The sequence below is a fragment of the Haliotis rufescens genome, unplaced genomic scaffold (assembly GCF_023055435.1).
Source record: "Haliotis rufescens isolate VD_foot unplaced genomic scaffold, xgHalRufe1.0.p SCAF_46, whole genome shotgun sequence".
Lineage (NCBI taxonomy): Eukaryota > Metazoa > Mollusca > Gastropoda > Lepetellida > Haliotidae > Haliotis > Haliotis rufescens.
This window is the reverse complement of record NW_025964179.1, coordinates 1,276,981-1,304,759: the sequence shown is the minus strand read 5'-3', so window position 1 is coordinate 1,304,759 and position 27,779 is coordinate 1,276,981. Positions and strand designations below refer to the sequence as shown.

The window sequence follows — 27,779 nt, the reverse complement described above, 5'->3', positions numbered from 1 at the left end:
AGGCTCAAAGTCAGCTGATCGCATAAGCAAAAGACCTCAACAAATTTCAACATAAATAGACTTTCGTCAGCAAATTGTTGCACGTCTTCCTGTTAACAGTAGCTACAATGCTAGACATGACTTGCCCAAACTGGTACTTTATGCATTTAGAGTTAAGATAGATATGATCATTTATGCTTTATAAATATTTACAGTTACACGGAGATCAAAATATCACTTGTGGTCCGCTAAAAGGATATTAAGTGAGAGTGACCTCTCTTTGCAAGAAAACACCTTTCTAAAAATAGGACAGGTGTTTCCCCGCATTTAACGGGATGTGATTGGTTGAGTGTGTGTCTGGCGATGCTATGTCAACACGCGGCATGTTCAGTAGATCTACAAAATCAGCTGACATTAGTGGTACCATGGGACAGGTTCAAAAGACGGATCGGCCACATTGTGTTTACATTTCGATGTCACATTTCAACAAAGTAGGATCACCTTCAAAAAGGTAAAAGTATTGATGTTTGTATTATCCTGTTTGTTTTATTATATTGTAAACATTAGATTTTGCATTGCTGGGCTTATTTTCATATTTTACTGCATTGGTTTAGTCCTCGACAATATAAAGTCATTGAGCAATGTAGCATGGTCGCCATACTCAGGTCCTCGTCTATAAGTTTACAGAACGTGTTATTGGGTGGTGAGTGGGTGGAGGGTGGGTGTGGCAATGGGTTTGGGGTGTGACAACATTTATATTATCCACACCCTCAAAATGTGAAATTTCATAACCCAAATCGAAAGTAATTTCTTAACCCTGCCTAATACATTTTGTTATTACTAAAATATTAATTTACATTTAGATCTATACAACATTCAAAGCGCCTGATAGATCTTGACCTAAATCCGGCTCCAACTGGAAGCATTCATCAATGTATAGTAAACTATGGTTATAAAAAAACTCAAAGGGACCACTGACTTTAGTTCAATAAAACCGTAGTTCATTATAATCATATATAAAGCAAATGGCCAGGACCAAAAACTATGTTCATTATACCGTCAGTTTGTTGTAAACATGGTCGTTTTAACCGTAGTTTACTGTACATGCATATTGGGGCGATATTTTATTTGAACCTATAACCAGGTATAACATGAGTAGTTTAACTGTTGACGGATAGAATACACTGCTGGGTCAATGTTTGTTTGTTTGTTGTTTAACGTCGCACTCAGCAGTATTCCAGCTATATGACAGCGGTTGTTGGGTGAATGAACTGGTGGAGATAGGGTCACTAATAAGTTGTTTGTAAATATATACGCTTTTGACCAGTAATTTCACACGTAGCATGTTTAATGCTTCATTGTGTAGTGATGCTAATTTGTATTATTTCCATGACAACTTGAACGGTGAAGTAAAGTGTACATAGTTTCAGGGATTCTCCCCGAAGTTAAACGATGCAGCTGTAAGTTACCTATAAGAAAAAGAATATTTTGTGTTTTTGTTGTTTCATTAAATTCAGTTCAATGGTTTATAAAAGGCATATAATTTTGCATCATTTTAATTATGTTATTTACAAAATACTTGATATTGATGGATTTATGATATTCACGAGTCAGTTTGCAATATACGGAGTAGACTGACTGTAACTTGAGTTCTGCCCAGTCAACGCATATCTCTATAAAGTACATTAACAGCAATATATTGAGACCAGCGCAACAATGTGACATTTGTACCTGTGAGAATGCATGGGACGGTGTGAGGTCATCACCTCGGAACAGGTGTTAGGTAATTATATTAGAGTATAGACTGTTTCATACATGAATGACAACACATGAATATTTTTTAAGTTTATTATCATTTTACCTGTAAAAGTAACTTTTAGGCTAATCATAGTGTCAGTAGGCTAGGTTAGGCAGATGTGCATCATTTTGATATATATGCTACTACACACATCACACACTTCACCCGACACCCCTAGAGCTCCAGATAAGCTTTTGGTGTTGTGGGTATTTTACCCATGCATCTTAAAATCGTTGGGTATCAGTAATTCTATCTGGGTATTCAAATTTCTGTTACCCACTAGTTTTTACACATGTGGGTATTTAAGTTAAATATTTAAAAACACTATTCATCTAGTCCCAGCAAACTGGTGTCATGTGGGTTCGAGAGCTTTATAGGACTCAAAAATACCACGATACTTCCACAAGAAAGTGTGAAGGCAAATGATCATGATGTAACTGTCATCGTGGAGTTTGGCAAGGTTGACGGAATGCCCGTTTATAATTTCAAAATAAGTTGCTGATTTGCTAATCAAATACGCAGGGTTACTTCACAATATTTTGATGATATGCACAAGTTTTATTTTTGTAGCGTATCTGTAATGTTTGTTGCGTATTTGATACGCTTGGATTTTATTTTACTGCATATTTCTGCATTTCTGATGTGTATTTTACGCAGATACACAGCTTATCTGGAGCTCTGCACCCCTCCACCTCATCCCCACAACCCCACTTCTTCCCCATCCCCCACCCAACCACACACCTCATCCCCCCACATGTCTCCCCCCCCTCCCCCCTCCCCCTCCCCCCACCCCACACACTTCACCTCCACACCCCTCAACCCCCCACAGCCCAACACACCTCACCCCCATTTCAGATCCATTTCAGATTTTGTTTGAGTTGCCAGAGAGCTGTCTGACTGCGGCCAGTGTGCAGTGTTGAGCTTCATGTGCAACTTTTTAGGGCCACTTTAGGCCAATTGAAGGCCACATGAGTGAGAGAGTGACTGAGAGAGTGAGAGAGTGACCCCTTTTCCTGATGCCAGGTGACTGTCCCAAAACATTAATAAGATTCAAATAATGTTTCTTATCAGCGCCAACATCTGACAATCTGAGAGGAATCAAAACTCTTCAGCACCATGCCGTTCAAGTATGGGAACACGATGCGGCGGAACCGAGGCGGCCCCTACAAGACAGCCCCCGCCACAGACCTGACAAGATGGCGGTTGACAAACGTGATAGGTCGACAGACTTGGGACTACATTGAAGATGGAGAAGTGCCGGAGCGAGAACAGACGCTCCTTGAGAAACACTCTCTTGGACTGGACACGGTAATATGTACTTGTGTATATTTATTTGATTGCCGTATTCAACGTAATAAGCGCCCCGCTCTAATAAGCGCCCACGGCGATATTTGCAAATATATTGGCTCGTGAACAATCCCAATTGGCACCCTCCCGATTGATCACTGTACACAAGACCTATTTTTTCACGTATAATACGCACTTGTGTGTAATATGCACCCTTAAATCATGGGCAATTAAATTCTTGAAAAATATATGTCGTACATGAACATTTCAGGCTGTCAGCATAAACCACGAAACTTATTTTTCAACTCTGTTTTTCTCACCAAAATAATATGCTAATAAGAGCCCCCTATTTCTAATTTTGAGAGCGTCCTGGGTGCTTATTACGTTGAATACGGTAACAACAATATTTCCCAAATGTGGAATAACAGGACAACCAGTGTTTCTTCTTCCCAGTAAATGTGAATTTCCGTAAGGAATAATTGAAAGTTGGTGAAGGGTGAAGTGAGCCATTATCTTTTATTTCAGTCATGTGACAGGTATCTTTTAAATGGTTATTTAGTTTTGACCACTTACCCCAGAGATTTGAAAAAGAAATGTCAGCCTAGTAGTTAAACACTGAAGCCAAATGTACAGATCTGTTGCTCCTAATGATTCTATAAATTGTTTTCAGTTTGAACTAGGTTTCACATGCAACATTAACATTTTAAATTGTCTCATATTTCGTAATGGGTCAATAAATTAATGAATCTTTTCCACACAAACCATGTGACCATCTGAGGTAGTTCCCAAATGCATTCTCCTGATGCGTGCGCGTCACTTACTGTCCCAAAACACGATATTCACACTGATTTTTCAAATAACACTTCTATTCATAGTGTAGCGATACGGAAAAAGGTAGTGTATCCCGATATGCAGCCCACGATACAGTTCAACAATTTACAACCCCTGTATCACGATACATACATGTTACATTACAAAAACCAGCTCGCTCGGATTCTCGGGTCTTTCCCAGTTGGCTATTAATAGCATAACATTCACAGTTCCCTCTAGCTAGGTGTTTTTATCCTACAATATCCTATTGTAAATAAGAGTGAACAACAATTCCAATCCAACCCTCGTATTTATTCCATGATGCGGTCGAGATACATTCAGAAGGATAGGATTGACTCCAAAATTAAATAAAACAACAATGTATAAAGCAGTCAATTAATGCAAAAATCATTCTAACAACACAAATTTCATTTCGATAAATAATCTATCAAAAACATTACATTTTACCAAAAAAACAATTCTAAACGTTAGATGTCATAATAACAACAATGTTCACTAAATTGTTTACACAAATAAAGTTTACATATCGTTTTATATGCTCCTCATTTTGACAAACAACAACAGACACGAGCGTGCCTCTCACTCAGACACATAAAAAGTACTAGAGTTATCGTTCTTGACGCGCTCTTCTCGTGCACTCATATATCAAGTCGATAAATAAATACAAACTTTAAACATAAACCTTACACCTATCCTTGATTAAAAACAAATGATTCAGGGTTGTGATTCTTCTGCAAAAAGAAAGAATCGCACCTTGACATGTAAGTACAGTGGGGACACATAGTATCGGGGTATGTATCATGTTTCTAATTTCCTTGTCAGGCCGACTTGGCCCCGTCCCTCCCCAAGGCGAAGTCCGCGAAGCAGTCGGCGTACAATGGGGTCAAGTTCTACTCGGCAATACAGGCGGAAGATGGTCACTGGGCGGGGGATTACGGGGGACCTCTCTTCCTCATGCCAGGTGAGTGGATGAGTGAGAGAGTGAGTGAGTGAGTGAGAGAGTGACCCCTTTTCCTCATGCCAGACGAGTGAGAGAGTGAGTGAGTGAGAGAGTAAGTGAATGGGTGAGAGAGTGACCCCTTTTCCTCATGCCAGACGAGTGGGAGAGTGACCCCTTTTCCTAATCCCAGGCGAGTGAGTGATTGGATGAGTAAGTGAGTGAGTGAGTGAGAGAGTGATCCCTTTTCCTAATCCCAGGCGAGTGAGTGATTGGATGAGTAAGTGAGAGTGAGTGAGAGAGTGACCCCTTTTCCTCATGCCAGACGAGTGAGGGAGTGACCCCTTTTCCTAATCCCAGGTGAGTGAGTGATTGGATGAGTAAGTGAGTGAGTGAGTGAGAGCGTGACCCCTTTTCCTAATCCCAGGCGAGAGAGTGATTGGAGGAGTAAGTGAGTGAGAGAGTGACCCCTTTTCCTCATGCCAGACGAGTGAGAGAGTGACCCCTTTTCCTCATGCCAGACGAGTGAGTGATTGGACGAGTAAGTGAGTGAGTGAGTGAGAGAGTGACCCCTTTTCCTCATGCCAGACGAGTGAGAGAGTGAGTGAGTGAGAGAGTAAGTGAATGGGTGAGAGAGTGACCCCTTTTCCTCATGCCAGACGAGTGAGTGATTGGACGAGTAAGTGAGTGAGTGAGTGAGAGAGTGACCCCTTTTCCTCATGCCAGACGAGTGAGAGAGTGAGTGAGTGAGAGAGTAAGTGAATGGGTGAGAGAGTGACCCCTTTTCCTCATGCCAGACGAGTAAGTGAGTGAGTGACCCCTTTTCCTCATGCCAAACGAGTGAGGGAGTGACCCCTTTTCCTAATCCCAGGCGAGTGAGTGATTGGACGAGTAAGTGAGTGAGTGAGTGAGTGAGAGCGTGACCCCTTTTCCTCATGCCAGACGGGTGAGTGAGAGAGTAAGTGAATGGGTGAGAGAGTGACCCCTTTTCCTCATGCCAGACGAGTAAGTGAGTGACCCCTTTTCCTAATGCCAGACGAGTGAGAGAGTGACCCCTTTTCCTAATCCCAGGCGAGTGAGTGATTGGATGAGTAAGTGAGTGAGTGAGTGACCCCTTTTCCTCATGCCAGACGAGTGAGAGAGTGACCCCTTTTCCTAATCCCAGGTGAGTGAGTGATTGGATGAGTAAGTGAGTGAGTGAGAGAGTGACCCCTTTTCCTCATGCCAGACGAGTGAGAGAGTGACCCCTTTTCCTAAACCCAGGTGAGTGAGTGATTGGATGAGTAAGTGAGTGAGTGAGAGAGTGACCCCTTTTCCTCATGCCAGACGAGTGAGAGAGTGACCCCTTTTCCTAATCCCAGGCGAGTGAGTGATTGGATGAGTAAGTGAGTGAGTGAGTGAGAGAGTGACCCCTTTTCCTCATGCCAGACGAGTGAGGGAGTGACCCCTTTTCCTAATCCCAGGTGAGTGAGTGATTGGAAGAGTGAGTGAGTGAGTGAGAGAGTGACCCCTTTTCCTCATGCCAGACAAGTGAGAGAGTGACCCCTTTTCCTAATGCCAGGCGAGTGAGTGATTGGACGAGTAAGTGAGTGAGTGAGTGAGTGAGAGCGTGACCCCTTTTCCTCATGCCAGGCTAGTGAGTGAGTGGGTGACCCCTTCTCAGCAATATTGCTGGAGAATGACGTGTAAACACTGACAATGTGTGTATATTGCTGGAGAATGACGTGTAAACACTGACAATGTGTGTATATTGCAGGTTTAGTGATCACCTGCTACATCACCAACACCCCCTTCACGGAGCAGCAGAGACTGGAGATGATCCGCTACCTGCGTTCCGTCCTCTGTCCTGACGGGGGGTGGGGACTGTGAGTATCACACGACCGCCTTGCGTTCTGTCCTCTGTCCTGACGGGGGGTGGGGACTGTGAGTATCACACGACCGCCTTGCGTTCCGTCCTCTGTCCTGACGGGGGGTGGGGACTGTGAGTATCACACGACCGCCTTGCGTTCTGTCCTCTGTCCTGACGGGGGGTGGGGACTGTGAGTATCACACGATCGCATTGCGTTCACCTCGTGTTCACCTCGATGTCACATAACTTTCATGGGTTTCACTGACTACAGAAAACAATTCAAAAACAGTAATGACTTCTATTCTAAACATGTGATAGGTCTAAAGTTGTATAAAAGTTTAACATGAAGTACCAATGAAATACTGCTCAGTGGGTATGATAATGTAATGCCTCCTGCAACCCATGCTTGTCGTACGAGGCAACTAAGGGGATCGTTTGATCACATTTGCTGACTTGATTGATGCATGTAATCGTATTCCAATTGGATCGATGCTCATGATGTCGATCAATGGATTGTCTGGTCCAGATTCGATTGTTGACAGACCGTCGTCATATAGCTGGAATATTGCTGAGAGTGGCGTTAAACAACAAACAAACAAACAGTCCAGTAATATAACCACCTATTACAGCCACATCGAGGGGCCGCCGACAGTGTTTGGGTGTGCGCTTAACTACACGGTGATGCGACTCCTGGGGGTTCCGCCCAACGACCCTGACCTTGTCACTGCCAGGAATCTACTCCACGAACTTGGTAATTTGAGTACAGGATTTGGTAATATGAGTTCCACATGTCACTGGTAGGGATTACAGGATTTGGTAATATGAGTTCCTTGTGTCACTAGTGGGCATTACAGGATTTGGTAATATGAGTTCCACCATGTCACTAGTGGGGATTACAGGATTTGGTAATATGAATTCCACATGTCACTAGTGGGGATTACAGGATTTGGTAATATGAGTTCCACGTGTCACTAGTGGGGATTACAGGATTTGGTAATATGAGTACCACGTGTCACTAGTTGGGATTACAGGATTAGGTAATATGAGTTCCACGTGTCACTAGTGGGGATTACAGGATTTGGTAATATGAGTTCCACGTGTCACTAGTGGGGATTACAGGATTAAGTTATATGAGTTCCACGTGTCACTAGTGGGGATTACAGGATTTGGTAATATGAATTCCACGTGTCACTAGTGGGGATTACAGGATTTGGTAATATGAATTCCACATGTCACTAGTGGGGATTACAGGATTAAGTTATATGAGTTCCTCGTGTCACTAGTGTACATGTGTATTTTTGTACTCCACCAGGGGGAGCTGCTGCTATTCCGTCGTGGGGCAAGTGCTGGTTGGCAGTCCTCAATGTCTACAGCTGGGACGGACTACACTCTCTTTTCCCTGAGATGTGGTGAGCTGTCATAATAAATTAACATAATTACAATGAGACAATATTTAAAACAATAGGGGGACCTAATTTCATATTCGATTTTAGCGTTAAACAGCAGACTAAATACAGTTCAGAAGGGCTTACACAAACACCAGTCATATGCAAGTGAAAGATGTTCCTGTTTCTAGGGCTTCGGTCCTGCCCCACACTGAAGCACATGTGGCATATGTTGTTCAAAATATGCCTCTATTAATGGGTACCGGGTAGGATGAGATGGTAAATGTAACTATCAACCTTTTAGCGCCTCATAGGCAGCTTAGGTTCATTTTCCCAGGGAGCTGAAAATGAAGAGTTGTGCACATTGATTCACTGCCCGGGGTAATGGTAACATCTATCATGGCCTAAGTGCATTTGAGCAGTTATAAGTTGAATAGTGCGCTATAAAGATATAGATAATATTATAACTCCGAGGGATGGTGTGTGTTCTGCAGGCTGCTGCCTGAGTGGATCCCTGTCCACCCCTCCAAGCTATGGTGCCACTGTAGGCAGGTATATCTGCCCATGGCATACTTCTATGGAGAGAAGGTCAAGGCCAAGGAGACTGACCTCATTCTGGCACTGAGAAAGGTATCTGATGGTTGCCAAGTGACCTCCCTTGTGTTACTACATTATTTGTCCACCTACATGTTTTTTGGCTGCATTTTTGGAATATCTATTTTCTGTTTTTTAAGTCTGCATATTCTTGTTTAGTTTGTATTTGACCTCAGTAATGAAATAATGAAAATATTTGATATACGTTCAAGGGAGCTGTATTGTAGGTCTCAGTAGATGTGTGGCTGTATTGTAGGTCTCAGTAGATGTGTGGCTGTATTGTAGGTTCAGTAGATGTGTGGCTGTGTTGTAGGTCTCAGTAGATGTGTGCCTGTATTGTAGGTCGCAGTAGATGTGAGGCTTTATTGTAGGTCTCTGTAGATGTTTGACTGTATTGTAGGTCTCAGTAGATGTGTGGCTGTATTGTAGGTCTCAGTAGATGTGTGGCTGTATTGTAGGTCTCAGTAGATGTGTGGCTGTATTGTAGGTCTCAGTAGGTGTGTGGCTGTATTGTAGGTCTCAGTAGATGTGTGGCTGTATTGTAGGTCTCAGTAGATGTGTGGCTGTATTGTAGGTCTCAGTAGATGTGTGGCTGTATTGTAGGTCTCAGTAGATGTGTGGCTGTATTGTAGGTCTCACTTTTTCACTTTGTAAAATGCATTGTGGAATTATATGTGAACATGCACCCACTGGTTACTCCAGGAGCTGTATCCATGTGACTACAACACAATAGACTGGGCCGCCCAGAGAAACAACATCAGCAAGGCCGACCTGTACACCCCCCACAGCTGGCTCCTCGACACCGCCTTCAGTAAGTCCTGCCTCTAGTGATGCTTGTGTGACCTGGACACCGCCTTCAGTAAGTCCTGTCCTAGTGATGCTTGTGTGACCTGGACACCGCCTTCAGTAAGTCCTGCCTCTAGTGATGCTTGTGTGACCTGGACAAGGCCTTCAGTAAGTCCTGCCTCTAGTGATGCTTGTGTGACCTGGACACCGCCTTCAGTAAGTCCTACCTCTAGTGATGCTTGTGTGACCTGGACACCGCCTTCAGTAAGTCCTGCCTCTAGTGATGCTTGAGTGACAGGGGAAGGAAGGGAGGGGAGTATGAAGTCTTCCACAGCTCCTGGACACCGCCTTCAGTAAGTCCTGCCTCTAGTGATGCTTGTGTGACCTGGACACCGCCTTCAGTAAGTCCTGCCTCTAGTGATGCTAGTGTGACCTGGACACCGCCTTCAGTAAGTCCTGCCTCTAGTGGTGCTTGTGTGACCTGGACACCGCCTTCAGTAAGTCCTGCCTCTAGTGGTGCTTGTGTGACCTGGACACCGCCTTCAGTAAGTCCTGCCTCTAGTGATGCTTGTGTGACCTGGACACCGCCTTCAGTAAGTCCTGCCTCTAGTGATGCTTGTGTGACCTGGACACCACCTTCAGTAAGTCCTGCCTCTAGTGATGCTTGTGTGTCCTGGACACCGCCTTCAGTAAGTCCTGCCTCTAGTGATGCTTGTGTGACCTGGACACCGCCTTCAGTAAGTCCTGCCTCTAGTGATGCTTGTGTGACCTGGACACCGCCTTCAGTAAGTCCTGCCTCTAGTGATGCTTGTGTGACCTGGACACCGCCTTCAGTAAGTCCTGCCTCTAGTGATACTTGTGTGACCTGGACACCGCCTTCAGTAAGTCCTGCCTCTAGTGGTGCTTGTGTGACCTGGACACCGCCTTCAGTAAGTCCTGCCTCTAGTGATACTTGTGTGACCTGGACACCGCCTTCAGTAAGTCCTGCCTCTAGTGGTGCTTGTGTGACCTGGACAAGGCCTTCAGTAAGTCCTGCCTCTAGTGATGCTTGTGTGACCTGGACACCCCCTTCAGTAAGTCCTGCCTCTAGTGATGCTTGTGTGACCTGGACAAGGCCTTCAGTAAGTCCTGCCTCTAGTGATGCTTGTGTGACCTGGACACCGCCTTCAGTAAGTCCTACCTCTAGTGATGCTTGTGTGACCTGGACACCGCCTTCAGTAAGTCCTGCCTCTAGTGATGCTTGAGTGACAGGGGAAGGAAGGGAGGGGAGTATGAAGTCTTCCACAGCTCCTGGACACCGCCTTCAGAAAGTCCTGCCTCTAGTGATGCTTGTGTGACCTGGACAAGGCCTTCAGTAAGTCCTGCCTCTAGTGATGCTTGTGTGACCTGGATACCGCCTTCAGTAAGTCCTGCCTCTAGTGATGCTTGTGTGACCTGGACACCGCCTTCAGTAAGTCCTGCCTCTAGTGATGCTTGTGTGACCTGGACACCGCCTTCAGCAAGTCCTACCTCGAGTGATGCTTGTGTGACCTGGACACGGCCTTCAGTAAGTCCTGTCCTAGTGATGCTTGTGTGACCTGGACAAGGCCTTCAGTAAGTCCTGCCTCTAGTGATGCTTGTGTGACCTAGACAAGGCCTTCAGTAAGTCCTGCCTCTAGTGATGCTTGTGTGACCTGGATACCGCCTTCAGTAAGTCCTGCCTCTAGTGATGCTTGTGTGACCTGGACACCACCTTCAGTAAGTCCTGTCCTAGTGATGCTTGTTTGACCTGAACACCGCCTTCAGTAAGTCCTGCCTCTAGTGATGCTTGTGTGACCTAGACAAGGCCTTCAGTAAGTCCTGCCTCTAGTGATGCTTGTGTGACCTGGACAAGGCCTTCAGTAAGTCCTGCCTCTAGTGATGCTTGTGTGACCTGGACAAGGCCTTCAGTAAGTCCTGCCTCTAGTGATGCTTGTGTGACCTGGACACAACGCCTTCAGTAAGTCCTGCCTCTAGTGATGCTTGTGTGACCTGGACACCGCCTTCAGTAAGTCCTGCCTCTAGTGATGCTTGTGTGACCTGGACACCGCCTTCAGTAAGTCCTGCCTCTAGTGATGCTTGTGTGACCTGGACACCGCCTTCAGTAAGTCCTGCCTCTAGTGATGTTTGTGTGACCTGGACACCGCCTTCAGTAAGTCCTGCCTCTAGTGATGCTTGTGTGACCTGGACACCGCCTTCAGTAAGTCCTGCCTCTAGTGATGCTTGTGTGACCTGGACAAGGCTTTCAGTAAGTCCTGCCTCTAGTGATGCTTGTGTGACAGGGGAAGGAAGGGTAGGGGGTATGAAGTCTTCCACAGCTCCTGTTTCAGTTTTTCTGGACTGGATTGTTGTGGGATTTTATTTGATAAATTAAAATATTTTGAAATATAGCGGGTGGTTTAGTTAAAGGGGATTTGGGTTGCTGAAGGATTTTGTGGATGGAGGTTTGCCCCCTGTTTTTTTTTTTTGTTAAAATAAACTTTTTATAAAAACTTTACTCTTTGTGTTTTATCTATATTTAGAATTTATACTCTGGTCAGAAGCCTCCTGGAATGTGTAAATAATGAATACTGCACAGGGAGAGGAGAAGACAACGCAGAGCCCTGCAGTAAAATGTCAGACCTTTTGGCATAAATCTGTATTGTTTTGCTGTCACTGGGCGCCTTTTAAAAGGCGCCTACTACAAAGTTTTCTACAGCTTCTGTCTGTTTCAGTTTTCCTGGACTGGTATGAGGTTGTCTACAGCTCCTCTCTGCGACAGAAGGCCCTGAACATGTGTTACGAACACATCTGTGCCGACGACAGTTTCACAAAGGGAATCAGCATCGGTCCAGTGAGTCTGTTAATGAAGCTACCACATTGTCAGGGGGCAGCAGCCAGCTCTGACGGATGGCCCAGTCGTCCACGGTGCCGCAGTTTGCTGTCCAGAGTTGCGTTTCTTTGGCCCGCCAGAAACCTTTGGTCGTGGGTTCGAATCCCGGTTCGCCCTGATTATGTTGCTAGATTTGTCAGCACCATCACCGAAGTGGTAACATCTGAGATCTGCATCACTTGGGCTTTCCTCGCTGTGATATAACTGGAATACTGGTCAAACGGCATTAAACCCAACTCACTCACTCACTCACTGCCGCAGTTGGGGCTATGGTTTCTAATATCAAGAAATCTCTCCTACCTCAACATGCACTATTTTGACTTTCACATTTGTCAATGTACTTCGGTTGTGTTCTCAGTAAGTGAGCAGTGTGCAGCATTATGAAGTGTGTTCAATCACAATAAGCAGCACCTTCATGACAGTGAGTCTCATATTCAGCACAGGGAAAGACGTATCGCTGTTAGGAAATTTATGACTTTTGAATGTGCATCTAAGCATAAAAAATTAAATTCAGTCACATGATCAACTGTATGTGCTTCCGGACAAGCACTCTGCACTCCATGCTGAGAGTAAGGATAGCCGATTGTGTAGTTTATGGCTCCCCTTTTGGAGACGACCACGCATTTTTAAATAGACTCCACTTGTTTGAGTGTTTGATTGATCTTTTATCAACCTAAATGAACACTGAAATATGCTGCCACACTCGCTGTAAATACTGTAGGAACCTGAACCTTAGCAATGTTAATGAAGTAAGATCAGTATTTGAAATTGTCAAGGGGCGGATTGCGAAATTAATGCTTCTGAATTAATATTTTCCGTCACAGTAATTCAGTCCCCAGCAAAATCGTGGTCAAACCTAGATTTGATACCACTGGCAGAGCAATCAGAAAGCAGGGTTCTAAAATGTCATGGAAGGATGTAAAAACAAACTGATTTCTTTTGCTATTATTATTATTATTGTTTAGGTATCCAAGGTGATGCAGATGCTGGTGCGATGGTACAAGGAGGGCCCTCAGTGTAAGGCATTCATCCAGCACCAAGACAGGGTCAAGGATTATCTGTGGTAGGTACCATCTTCCTCCCATAAAACAGTGAACATCCGGGGTAAAACAGGTCTTCAGCAACCCATGCTTGCCGTAAGAGGCGACTATCAGTATCAGGGGGTCAAGCTCGCTGACTTGGTGGATGCATGACATCGTATCCTAATTGCGTAGATCGATATTCATAATGTCAATCACAGGATTGTCTGGTCGAAACTTGATTTTTTTACAGACTGCTGTCGTGTAGCTGGAATTTTGCATCAAACAAAAAAAATAGAAAAAAACTTAACTATAAGTACAGAATCCAACTTAACATACTTTGTTTTTGTAAAACACAGCACTTAATCATCTTTGTTTTGTGGACCTTCAGGACTTTGCATCGGAAAATGAAAATGGCAATTTGGCCTTCAGATCCAAATATACCTTTCATGCCACACCCTTTCTTCAGGAATCTCCAAGATGTATTGTTTGAAGGAAGGTTTGTTTGTTTGATTGTTATGTAACATCACATTCAGCAATATTACAGCTCTATAACGGTGTTCTGTAAATAATTGTGTCTTGACCAGACAATCCATTGATTGACATCATGAGCATCGACAAACATCCACAAAATTTGGATACGATGACATGCATCAACCAAGTCAGCAAGCCTGACCACCCGATCCCGCTAGTCGCGTCTTACAACACGTAGAGTCGGCTTTTATGGCAAGTATGGGTTGCTGAAGACCTATTCTACCCCGCATCTTCACAGGTCTTGAAGGAAGGTAATCTACAGTAGTGTGTGTCATGTTCGAAGCAAGCGATCACAGTGATCGAAGGTTACCAGCACCAATTCCTGTCTCAGTTTGTGGCCTTTGTACATATGTATTGCAACAGCTAGGAAGATCACTAAACACAGAGCATACTATGTATAAGTGCATGTGCTGTCGTTGTTGTTGTTGCTGTTGTTGTTGCTGTTGTTGTTGTTGTTGCTGTTGTTGTTGCCGTTGTTGTTGTTGTTGTTGCTGTTGTTGTTGTTGCTGCTGTTGTTGTTGCTGTCGTCTTTGTTGTTGTTGTTGTTGCTGCTGCTTTGCTGTTGTTGGTGTTGCTGTTGCTGCTGCTGCTGCTGCTGTTGTTGTTTGCTGCTGTTGTTGTTGTTGCCGCTACTGTCGTTGTTGTTGTGACTGTTGTTGTTGCTGCTGTTGCTGTTGTTGCTGCTGCTGCTGCTGCTGCTGTTGTTGTTGTTGCCGCTGCTGTTGTTGTTGTTGTTGTTGTTGTTTACAATTTGTTTACTTGTTGTTCAGGTTGGGTCTGGACGGGATGAAGATGAATGTAAGTTCCTCAAATTTAAAACCTGACCTTGAACTTGAGAATAACCAGCCAGCTTGGGGGAATTACGGATGATCAGTCCCGAGTGTATTACCCCACCCACCCCTTTTTATTTCGAAAAAAATCTTTATTTCTGTATAAATTACCACCAAAGACAATAAATAGATCTTAATTGTGCACCCCCCTTTTCAAAAAAGCTGTATCTGCCCATGTAATCCAACATGACTTGACGAGGGACAGATGGTCTGTAATTCTGAGTGGCAAGTTAGAGTCTGGGTGTAATTTCAGCTTCATTATGGAGTAAGAATCTACATGGAAACGTCGCTAAGTGCAGCAAACCACCAGAAGTTGTTATCTATGAAGTTAAATATGTTTTCTTTTTTACCCACCAACTTCCAATCAATCGTATCAAGAAAGCAACCATGCTCAGGTGATAGTAATGATTTTCCACAGGATGCCAAAGTTTCTAAATACATGTCTGCAAATGTGAAACCTTCACAGCAGGAGTTTTACTTTCATAACAATTTCTGTGAAGAGCTGAAAATTGCAAACTCATTGTTTTTCACTCCCTTACTCACTTGACAGGGTACCAACGGCTCCCAGCTGTGGGATGCCAGTTTTGCTGTTCAAGCCATTCTTGAGGTAAGAGTTTACTATGTCAACTTACACAGAATTATTTCCCTGGAACCTGTCGGGTGTAACTGTTGAATCTATCTTGTGCTGCTGTCTGACTCTCACTAGGGTAACCTGAAGTTACACAGGGTCAGTTGTAACATGACAAGTGAGTAACGTCACGATGAAGACCATGACGTCATGACATACAGACACTGGCCGATCAGCTAACTTGGTTCTATACTGAGTGATGACTCAAGATTTATACAACCACTGATGTACTAGCTTCATTACAAACGTCATGATAAATTTTGTGGACATATTTGCAATATTTTTACTTAAAATTAGGAGATAAGCATGCTGTGTTTTCATTGTACAGTGAGGTTACCTGCTGAAATAACAGTAACAGTTCGAGTTGTGCAGTCACAAGAACAAACTAGCAGATATGTTTTACTGTGTTGCCATGTTACAGGTGGGTGCGGCAGACATGTTTTAATCTGTTGCCATGTTACAGACGAGTGTGGCAGACATGTTTTACTGTGTTGCCATGTTACAGATGGGCACGGAAGACATGTTTTAATCTGTTGTCATGTGACAGACGGGGGCGACAGATATGTTTTAATCTGTTGCTATGTTACAGACAGACACGGCAGACATGTTTTAATATGTTGCCATGTTACAGACTGGTGCGGCAGACGTGAAGGAGTTCCAGCCATGCCTGAAGAAGGTCCATGACTTCCTGCGAGTGACGCAAGTCCCAGACAATCCCCCGGACTACAGGAAGTACTACCGCCAAACGAACAAGGTCAGACGCAACTTTAAACCCCTCCCCGGGGATTGCTTTGAATATTTTGTAAGGGGTAATAATGGAGCGCCATGAGCTTTCACCAGGTGAATGAAATCTTGTACCCTATAAATGGAATTATAATATTGATGATATGATCGTAATCAGTAGACTGCCTCCGTGGTGTAGTGGATAGAGCGTCTGTCCGGAAACCGCCTCCATGGTGTAGTTGATAAAGCGTCTGATCAGAGACCACCTCCGTGGTGTAGTGGATAGAGCGTCTGTCCAGAGACCACCTCCGTGGTGTAATGGATAGAGCATCTGTCCAGAGACCGCCACCGTGGTGTAGTAGATAAAGTATCTGTCCAGAGACCGCCTCCGTGGTGTAGTGAATAGAGTGCCTGTCCAGAGACCGCCTCCATGGTGTAGTTGATAGAGTGTCTGTCCGGAGACCGCCTCCATGGTCTAGTTGATAGAGTGTCTGTCCGGAGACCAACTCCATGGTGTAGTGGATAGAGCGTCTGCCTGGAGACTGCGTCTCTGGTGTAGTGGATAGAGTGCCTGTCCGGAGACCGCCTCCGTGGTGTAGTGAATAGAGTGCCTGTCCGGAGACCGCCTCCATGGTGTAGTTGATAGAGTGTCTGGCCAGAGACCGCCTCCATGGTGTAGTTGATAGAATGTCTGTCCGGAGACCAACTCCGTGGTGTAGTGGATAGAGCGTCTGCCTGGAGACCGCCTCCGTGGTGTAGTGGATAGAGCATCTGTCCGGAGACCGCCTCCGTGGTGTAGTGGATAAAGCATCTGCCTGTAGACTACCACCATGGTGTAGTGGATAGAGCGTCTGTCCAGAGACCACCACCATGGTGTAGTGGATAGAGTGTCTGTCCGGAGACCGCCTCCGTGGTGTAGTGGATGGAGTGTCTGTCCGGAGACCGCCTCCGTGGTGTCTTTGATAGAGTGTCTGCCCAGAGACCGCCTTCGTGGTGTAATGGATAGATTGTCTTCCCAGAGACCGCCTCCGTGGTGTCTTTGATAGAGTGTCTGCCCGGAGACCGCCTCTGTGGTGTAGTAGATAGAGCATCTGTCTGGAGACCGCCTCAGTGGTATAGTGGATAGAGCGTCTGCCTGGAGAAATCCTCTGTGGTGTCTTTGATAGAGAGTCTGTCCGGAGACCGCCTCCGTGGTGTCTTTGATAGAGTGTCTGCCTGGAGACCGCCTTCGTGGTGTAGTGGATAGAGTGTCTGCCCGGAGACCACCTCCTTAGTGTAGTGGATAGATTGTCTTCCCAGAGACCGCCTCCGTGGTGTCTTTGATAGAGTGTCTGCCCGGAGACCGCCTTTGTGGTGTAGTGGATACAGCATCTGCCTGGAGACCAACTCCTTAGTGTAGTGGATACAGCATCTGCCTGGAGACCAACTCCTTAGTGTAGTGGATAGAGCATCTGCTTGGAGACCGCCTTCGTGGTGTAGTGGATAGAGCATCTGCACGGAGACTGCCTCCGTGGTGTAGTGGATAGAGCATCTGCCCGGAGACCGCCTTCGTGGTGTAGTGGATAGAGTGTCTGCCCGGAGAGCGGAAGGTCGATGGTTCGTTCCCCGGCCATGTCATTCTGAAAGACGTTAAAGAGGGTACTTGTTGTTACCCTGCCTTACACTTGACATTAAGGGGCTAAAACAAGGACTGGTCAGCTCAGAGTCAGTATACTGTGTCAGAGTGGGGTATTCATCGTATCTATGTTATCTAACGTTAAACCCCATTTCACCTTACCTTACCTTAATCTGTAAACCGTTTTCATTTCTGTATGACTGAAATATTGCTGATACAAAGTTTCAGATATCAAAGGTTGTGCTACCCACTGTTATTTCAAGACGTATATCAGGCTAGGGGTTTGCACAGTAACTTAATGATACATTAATTCAGCGATTAACAGAAAGGAAATATGTTTAATTGTACAGATTTAGTCTAGTCACCCGTGAAGATTCGGGTTTGAATTTATTTTCATGGCATCGGGTGGTCAGGCATGCCGACTTGGTTAATGCATGTCTTCATATCCGAGTTGTGTAGATCTATGCTCATGATGTCAATCACTGGATTGTCTGGTCCAAACTAGATTATTTACAGACCGCCGTCATTTAGCTGGAATATTGCTGAGTGCAGCGTTAAACAACAAACACACATCTGTCACTGAGCCATGTTTTATGACTTATTGTACAGGGAGGGTTTCCGTTCAGTACTGTAGACTGCGGCTGGATTGTCTCGGACTGCACAGCCGAGGGGCTGAAAAGTGTCATGTACCTGCAGGAACAGTGCGGCATTCTGGGTAAACATGTTCCCAAAGAGAGGCTGTACCAGGCCGTGGACGTGGTAGGTGATGCTGTGAGAGGGAATCATTAATCAGCATAGCTTAACCATAAATACTAAGAAATAGAAAAAATCACTCTTTTCTTTACCAGCATTATGTTAGCTCATAATTGGCCCATCAGCATTGGCAAATGAAATTGAGGGAATTTAAGAAATATGCTTGAGGTGGTCTTCATGAAATATACTTGCCCCTGGAACCCGAGTTGCCATGTGACAGTAAACTCACTGAACACATTTCACGCAGGGATGATTCTCACAGTTAGTATAGAGTTGTTGAATATTATTTTAAATTTGATTATCAAAACAATATTGTTTCAACATTTTGCATAATTTTCGGTGCTAAGGTTCTTTTAATGTTGGCCATGGTTTTGTCTCTAACTGTTGAAATGGTTAGTTAAAATCTGTGTCTCTGTCACTCTCCTACCCAGAGTTCCATGCGGCCGGCAGCCAGCTAGCATAGTACCTCTGCCACAGGCCAGCGCCATGTGACGATTCGTCACATCTTTCACAGTCCATTCAAGATATTGCATATGCTTTTCATCCGTTTCATGTTTGACAAGTCTACACATTTTCATAAACAAATGTCAAAGAATGGTTAACTTTCATTGAGAAAGTATGCAAATACGTAAAAATCTACTTTTTTTTGCGTAGTTATCCTATGTTTACATTGGTTGTACGGCTCCACGTGCTGTCATCGAAGCCCAACGGAGAGCTAGTGACACGGTCACTTTGATGCATAAATATATATTGTCATGCAACTCACTGTCGCAGTTGTATTAGCATATCTATATAGTTATGCAAAACAATATGTAAAGCGCCCCCAAATACTTGCGTTAGTCCGTTCTATACTGATTTCTGAAAAAGCGTGTTTGTTTACAAACAAGAGAAAAGTCCGGTCACGTGATATGCAAATTAGCCTGTGGCAGTGGTGTCTCTGTCTGTATCAATCCATTTCACTGAGTCTTCCTGTTCTGACCTTTACTAACAGTAGGAATCATATTGTCATGCAGATTAGTCATGTCTTGTGGTGTTCTAGAGTTTCCATGGCATTTATGTGCATTGAACGTAAACGATCACAAGACTTGCTGCTTCTATACTTAAAGTGTGAAGTGCATTGTGAGTCCACCTGCACTTGGAAATGAAACAGCGATGGAAGCATGTCACTCACCAGCCAAGGCTGATAACTCTATGCTGCACAGTAATGCATACCACACAAAAATTTATTAACACTATGCATTACTGAGTTGCAAGCAGCTCTAGCCTTCAAGAAGGTTATCGATGCCTTGTATACCATCACACCTGACTGGGCTCTGTCTACCATAATCTCAGTGGCCGATTTTTTGTTAGCTGCATTTGGATGGTCAACGCTAACATTGCATTTGGCTTAACACATGTGACAAAATATGTTGTCTGAAAAGACTGAGACACAACCGTTTGATTCCCATGTATCTGTAGTTATCCTCCATACAATCAACTAAACCCGACGTTCCTGTAATTCAGCTCCTGGACATGCGGTGCGGTGATGGGGGCTTCGCGAGCTACGAGACGAAGCGTGGCGGAACTCTGCTGGAGCTCCTCAACCCGTCGGAAGTGTTTGGTAGGTGCCACTGTCCGGAACCCATGATCGGTAGACGAAGGGACATAACTCTGCAAGGCTTATTAGGCTTAAAAAAATAGTAGTCTTGGTTCTCAGGCACCGTCCGCATCATCGTAAAGTCCGCTGCACATTTCGTTTTTCATTTCCATTTTAAAAAAATTCTAAAAAATCCTAATACTTAAAAACAATGTGATCCAATATACCATTCAGTTACTTCCCTTTATATTTGCACTGCTTTACTATGCATCTCTTGTTATGGGCATGGCAGCAATAGGAGTTTGTATGCTTGTTAATGTAGGGACGCTCTCCCAGGTTGATGGTAGACAACTGTTTATTTGGTTACATACTAGTTGAACAAGCAAAAAAACAACAACAAAAACCGCCAGCCTGCACTCAAAAGGCATTGCCTGAGAACCAATTCTTTTATTTTTTAGCCTATGGTGCCCTACTCAGAGTGGATGAATATCATCAGAAAAGCTCTTTGAATCAACTTCATCAGTTGTTTTATGTATAATGTTGTTGCAATGAAATATACTTTGGTCTTTAATATTTATAATAGCAGGACTAAAAATTGTCGCAGAGCTTTCTCGACAAACATGCCTGACAAAGATGTTTGGATAAGGTGATGGTTGAGTGTTGTTGCAATGTAATCAAACCAATAATTTCAGAATATTACTATTATTGATGCAAACATTCAACACTAATTCAACACCTCATTCATTCCCCAGGGGACATCATGATTGACTACACATACGTGGAATGTACGTCTGCCGTGATGCAAGCTCTCAAACACTTCACTGACAAACACCCAGAGTATCGGGCAGACGAAATCCAGTTTGTGTTGGACGATGGTCTGAGCTTTGTTCGTAACAAACAGAGGACTGATGGATCATGGGAAGGGTCGTGGGGCGTCTGTTTCACGTACGGCGGATGGTTCGGCTTGGAGGCGTTTGCGTGTATGGGATTCGGGTATGACAAACACAATGTGCCAACGGAGGTGAGGAGAGCGTGTGAATTCTTTGTCAAGAAGCAGAATTCCGATGGAGGATGGGGCGAGGACTTTGAGTCGTGTGAGGAGAGGAAGTACGTTGCCAGCAGGGAGTCCCAGGTCGTCAACACATGCTGGGTGCTGCTTGGCCTCATGGCGGTCAGGTGGGTACAACCCCATGGGATTGAGGGGAGAGGAGGGGAGGGCAAGGGGTAGTATAGTCTCCAGCAAGCTGTGCTGTCATGGTAGTTTTACAGTAGGTTCCCAGCAATGTTTTCTGGTCTTCGGATGCGACCAATTTAATTGGGTGGTCAGACTTGATTGTGAGTCATTGTAACCCCACTGCATGGATCGTTCTTCACAATATCAATCACTGGATTGTTTGGACCAGACTTTATCATTTATGGGCCGACCATTTTCTATTCTGGGGGGCCTGTGTTTTTACTGACAGAAGTACATTGTCCTCCAAAATTCTTGAAAAAGATAATTATTCTACAGAATGTTGATAGAAAAAGAAATCGGGTCTAGTGGATACTGAGTAGGACCCTGGTACCCACAGGACTACCCGGACCCGTGGTTAGCCACGTGATATATTGTTTAATGACAAAAATTATCGAAAACTCAATTATCTATTTATCTATTTAAACTACAATTCAATTCACTAATGTTTGCATACTATGTTGGAATAAAAATAAAACATCCGTCAACTTCAGTGCATGCACCAGATCGTTTCATACGTGTATCTGAACACATTTTACCAGAGCTACGATCAAACATTTCCCAATCGGACAGTCTGTACCTACCTCTTGAGACCTACAGCGGGTACCCGGGTAGGGTTGGGTAATAGGGGGGTGGGTACCCGGGTAGGGTCGGGTAATAGGGGGTGGGTACCCGGGTAGGGTTGGGTAATAGGGGGGTGGGTACCCGGGTAGGGTCGGGTAATAGGGGGTGGGTACCCGGGTAGGGTTGGGTAATAGGGGGGTGGGTACCCGGGTAGGGTCGGGTAATAGGGGGTGAGTACCCGGGTAGGGTCGGATAATAGGGGGAGGGGTACCCGGCTAGGGTCGGGTAATAGGGGGGTGGGTACCCGGCTAGGGTCGGATAATAGGGGGAGGGGTACCCGGCTAGGGTCGGGTAATAGGGGGGTGGGGACCCGGGTAGGGTCGGGTAATAAGGGGTGGGTACCCGGGTGGGGTCGGGTAATACGGGATGGGTACCTGGGGAGTAAATTTGGACTTGTCCCAGACTTATCTCCATGTGTCTGTGTGTAGTCAAGTAATGAAGTAATTCATGGCTGCAAGGCGGGGGGCATGGTACATAGTGTGGGATGTAATCTGAGTGATCACTGGTGACAGCAATGGCTGGTCCCCTCCCCTGTGAACAAGGCTGTTGCTTGATTCTTTACTGAGTAAAGAGCAAAACGGCTGTATTGATGGGAGAATGTAGTATATTGAACACACATCAATACTTCACAGGTTTGTATACACTTTGTTCCACCAACACACATGCAGACATACAGCTCACTCACATGAAGATATACAACTCACTCATTCACCTTCACTGACTCACTCACCTCACCTCACCTCACCTCACCTCACCTCACCTCACCTCACCTCACGATTATGTTTGCAGGTTTGTCAGCACCATACCCGTGCTCGTGGGTTTCACCGAAGTGGTAAACGTCTGAGACCTGCATCACTTCAGGCTTTCCTCCCACATTAAGCTGACACGCCGCGATATAACTGGAATACTGTTAAAAGCGGCGTTAAACCCAATTCACTCACTCACTCACTCACTCACTAACCTCACCTCAACTCACCTCATCTCAACTCAACTCAACTCACTCATTCACTCCTGCAGATACCCGGGGGTGGACGTGATAGAGAAAGGGGTGCGACTACTGATGGACCGACAACTGGACAATGGAGACTGGCCGCAGGTACGACCTTCAACTTCTTACATTACAATCAGTTGTGCTGTCAACTCTATAATTATACATGGTGAACCATTTGAACAGAAGAATGTAATCCTTGTACAGGCCGGCCTACGTGGGTCTGGTCCATTTCCTAGGGGCGTTGGGGTAGCCTAGTGGTTAAAGCCTTTGCTCATCACGCTGAAGACCTGGGTTCGATTACCGACATGGGTACAATGTGAGAAGCCCATTTCTGGTATGCCCACGGTGATATTGCTGGAATATGGCAAAAAGGGGCGTAAAACCAAACTCACTCACTCACTCCTAGGGGATGTGTGTTTTCCTTTTCACTTACGTGTATGGTTGACGATTATACACCTATGCTTTATCCCTCGTCACCAGGTTAAGATTATTTGCGACCAGGCTTTTATGATCATGCAATATAAATGATTATTCCAGGAGAACATCAGTGGCGTGTTCAACAAATCCTGCGCCATCAGCTACACCAGCTACCGGAACATCTTCCCCATCTGGACGCTCGGGAGATTCAGCAAGCTGTACCCTGGCAGCCATCTTGCCAAGTCCTGATACACACGTCACTGGAAGGATTCCTGTACTTAAATTCCTCGAATCTTGGAACTTGCCATGTGTTGGTCCGAGAAATCTTTCTACAATTAAGTTCCAATCATTTGAAATTGGAGAAAATGTTACATTTTAATTAATGGGTGCACAGGTATCACGCACATCGAGACGCCCAACGCTAACACCGTATTCGTGCGTGCGTGATTCCCGTGCACCCTTTCGAGTTGAGTTGATTGGTTCAACTGTGTCATATGGCCCTGTGACGCAGGGGTAGCATTATGCAGATGGCTGTTTCAATGAATGCTCTTTCCACCCGTGACGAACAGGTCTGGTTGTTAATGAAATATAGTGATAGCTAAATAGACAGATTTTTTATTCATGCACCGATTGTCTTTAAATGTAATATCTAGTTATGTATGACTGTTTAATAATCTCATACCAACTTTGACTGGAGTAGGTCTGATAGTTTTTCAGATATTGTAGTAAACGTCGGTACCTTAAATTACCTTTCAGACCATAGTCTGGGATACAAAGTTGTGTGAACTCTGAAACTGTAGTACATAAGTGTTACCGTATATTCTTGAGAATAGTTCACACCCAAGCATTATGTTCACTCCACTCCTGGGGATTCAATATTTTGGAGAAAATTTTCTTTTGGAGTATTATGCGCAGTAAAAAACTACATTGTATCCCTTCAGTGAATTCAGTGAACAAACTTGGTTGATATAGATGTGAAATTTAAGAAAATACATCACTAAACATGGGGAATTACCATTTAAATTGTATTTCTTATTCTGCTAGGCATCGTTTTATATACAGAGATTAAGATTAAGATTACCATGTGTATTTTCTCATAAACTCAGCTGGGAAAAGCAATCAGGTGTTTGTGTAGACGTTTTCTCCCAATCTTCTGGTGGCGATAGTGCATTATTTCCGACGTTAAGGTAATGTCGGTGTTGGGGAAACATCAAAACTTGTTATGGAGAGTATTATGCGCACCTCCTCTACACAGCTGTTTTTTTAGAAACAAGGTGGACACACTACTCAGGTAAATACGGTATATGCTAACAATACATTTAGATCCAATCTAATCAAAGTCGGTTTCGTGGTCATGTGACTGGCCTCTTGTGAAATAGATTTGAAATTATTTGAAATTGAAAAAAATGAAACATCAAAATGACAGCACTTTTTTTAATATACATTACATCTACTTCTTCTGCCTTCACACTATGTCCACAAACGTCTACGAGAAATACTGAAATTTTCTCGGGACTGACTTGAAACATTGGCACAAATAACTTGAGTTACTGACTGACTGACTGAGTATGGTTTTACGCCGCTTTTAGCAATATTCCAGCAATATCACGGCAGGGGACACCAGAAATGGGCTTCACACATTGTACCCATGTCGGGAATCGAATCCGGGTCTTCGGCGTGACAAGCGAACGCTTTAACCACTAGGCTACCCGACCGCCCCACTTGAGTTACTGAGTGGATCGAGGACCTAGAATTGTTTTTGACTCAGCATCTGTGATATGGACATTGATTCCAAACATTTATGTTCTGACATGTTGGCACATTATCATACATGTATTTCCTCTATTAAGAGCCCGGGCCTTATTGAATTCAGTTTACTTTTAGACACGGCCCAGTGAGAGGCCTGTTCGTAGGCCGTCTATTCATGTGAATCATCAGCTTGTTTGCCCAGCTTATATGCCCTGTTCTTATTTCAAACCTTACACCCAGCCCATAACTGTCCAACTTGTAATAATGGAAATATGGTGAGTGTTCCTTGACTTGTTGAATTCGGTTGTAAGTCGGGTCTATATCTGAATGAAGGACATGGTGAGTGAATGTTGTCGACAGCAGCAGTGGGCAGAGGCAGACCAAGTGTATTTAGTCCCAATCTCATTAAAATCAGATCTTAGTTCTCGCTGCCGCTAAACAAAGATCCGAGGACATCCCATTACAGGTCACGTCAGACGGACCTTTCGCGAACTCTGACCGACCAATGGAATTACTGACAAGAAGTTGATATAAGCCAATCAGAAGACAGCTTTCTTGTGCTTTACGGCACTAATTTCAAATTGGTGACTACGCTTCTAAACATATTTTGACAAATTCACGCTTAAAAATTTGAACCTGAACAAAAGAACATTCTCGAATGGCTAATATATGGTCCAGATTGTATAGATTCAGTTGTTAAGCCCATAACTATCGTTCGGAATAACCTGTTTTAAAGTTTTCGAGGCTGCATGATAAGAAATCACATTCCGACTGTCACTTTCATGATCTGGTAAGCGACGCTCTGATTAGTCAGATGAAAGGTCGTTTAGACGTGAACCCTAATGGGATGTAGCGGTAGCGAGAACTAAGATCTGATTTTAATGAGATTGATTTAGTCCAAGCATTGTCCATGTCAGACTTGGGCATTCAGACGTTTCACCACACTCTCAATATTTTAAACTTAGGCCACTTTTCTAATTTTATTTTTGACATTTATTCCAGCTTTTTGTCACAAGGTCAGTCGAAATAAAAATATATATAAAAATATGTCAATCATTTATTTATTTATATGAAAGTCATTCTGCCGTGGAGTTAATACTGCAGCTGGCTTCTTGACTCACTGATAGTGATTAGGATGTGGAATTTATATGTAAAATATTTATACTAGCAGGAGACATAATAAAATCAATATTTTTGTTTTATTCTTTTCCAGCTGCTTTTCAGTAGGTGAGGTGAAATTGGGTTTAACGTCGCGTCCAAGATTATTGCACTTAAATACCCCACTCAGACACAGTATACTGACTCCGAGCCGACCAGTCCTTCTTTTAGCCCCTTAATGCCGAGCGCCAGACAGGGTAACAAGTACCATCTTTTAACGTCTTTAGGTATGACGTGGCCGGGGATCGAATCCCAGACCTTCCGCTCTCCGGGCGGACGCTCTACCACTAGACCACGGAGGTGGTCAGCTTTTCAGTAGGGGTGGCGGGCCTGTGAAACGAAAAACAAAAGAATGTGTGGCCTTACTAAATGTCAAGGGAGCCTAGGTTATGGCATTGTGCTCATCAAGGTGGACATCTGATTAGAAACCACAGCACAAAAGATGCTGAAACTTCACATTATTAACACCATCGATGACATCTAAAAATGTTCAAGATATTTGCAAAATACAACATCTATAGCCATAACTCAGCCATTTTGGTTCCAAATGTAATTCTGTATACCACCTCTTCAGTTGGTAGTTGGTTCTTCAGCAACCCTTTACAACGACTGGAACATCGCAAGCAGAAAGAGAAAACCAAACTATTAGCAGTAACATATTTTCACAAGTGTCACAACTGCTGTAACATTGTATGTTCCAACTTGATCCGACCCGTGAAGATTCCGGGGTAGTATAGATCTTCAGCAACCCATGCTTGCTGTAAAAGGTGACTATGCTTGTCGTAAAAGGCGACTAACGGGATCGGGTGGTCAGACTCGCTGACTTGGTTGGTGCATGTCATTGATTTCAATTGCGTGGATCGATGCTCATGATATTAATCACTGGATTGTCTGGTCCAGACTCGATTATTTACAGACCGCCATGATATAGCTGGAATATTGCGGAGTGTGGCGTTAAACAACAAACCAACCAACCAATCCAACTTGATCCATGTTGGTCCTGACTGAGATTACATAGTACTGTGTGTTTGTTGTTTAACGTCACACTCAGCAATATTCCAGCTACATACTACAGCCTGATAGTAATAGTCTGGACCAGACAATCCAGTGATTGATATTATGAGTAACGATCCACGTGATCTGGGTACGTTGACATGCCATCGACCTGACCATCTGATCGAAGTGGTTGCCTCTTACGAGGTAAGTTGCTAAGAACCAACAGTATGGAATTGTGGTGACCAACGTGTATACAGGTGATTTGTCCAGTTAGAGAGGTGTTGAAGGAGAACTTACATGACAGATGTGAGTGAATGTCATGAATAGTGTGAGTGAGTTGGGTTTACGCCGCTTTTAACAGTATTCCAGTTATATCACTGCGTGTCAGCTTAATGTGGGAGGAAAGCCCGAAGTGATATAGGTCTAAGACGTTTACCACTTCGGTGAAACCCACAAGCACGGGTATGGTGCTGACAAACCTGGAAACATAATCGGGGCAAACCGGGATTTGAACCCACAATCATAGGTTTCTGGCGTTCCCAAGGGACGCGACTCTGCACAGCAATTGCGGCGCCTTAGACGACTGGGCCACCCGTGCC

General features: G+C 44.4%; 1 protein-coding gene across 1 annotated transcript; it reads left to right on the top strand.

Moving 5' to 3' along the window:
• Positions 1–342: 342 nt before the first annotated feature.
• LOC124141585 (lanosterol synthase-like) lies at positions 343–23,794 on the top strand. Its single transcript, XM_048383247.1, has 18 exons — positions 343–490; positions 2,849–3,085; positions 4,718–4,856; positions 6,589–6,697; positions 7,311–7,432; positions 7,994–8,090; positions 8,561–8,696; positions 9,363–9,471; positions 12,179–12,297; positions 13,302–13,399; positions 14,660–14,687; positions 15,270–15,326; positions 15,979–16,101; positions 18,295–18,444; positions 19,942–20,038; positions 20,767–21,190; positions 22,887–22,965; positions 23,398–23,794. Exons 2-18 carry the CDS (start codon positions 2,894–2,896, stop codon positions 23,524–23,526), a joined length of 2,208 nt encoding a protein of 735 aa, XP_048239204.1. The 5' UTR covers positions 343–490; positions 2,849–2,893; the 3' UTR covers positions 23,527–23,794.
• The last annotated feature ends 3,985 nt before the right edge of the window (positions 23,795–27,779 follow it).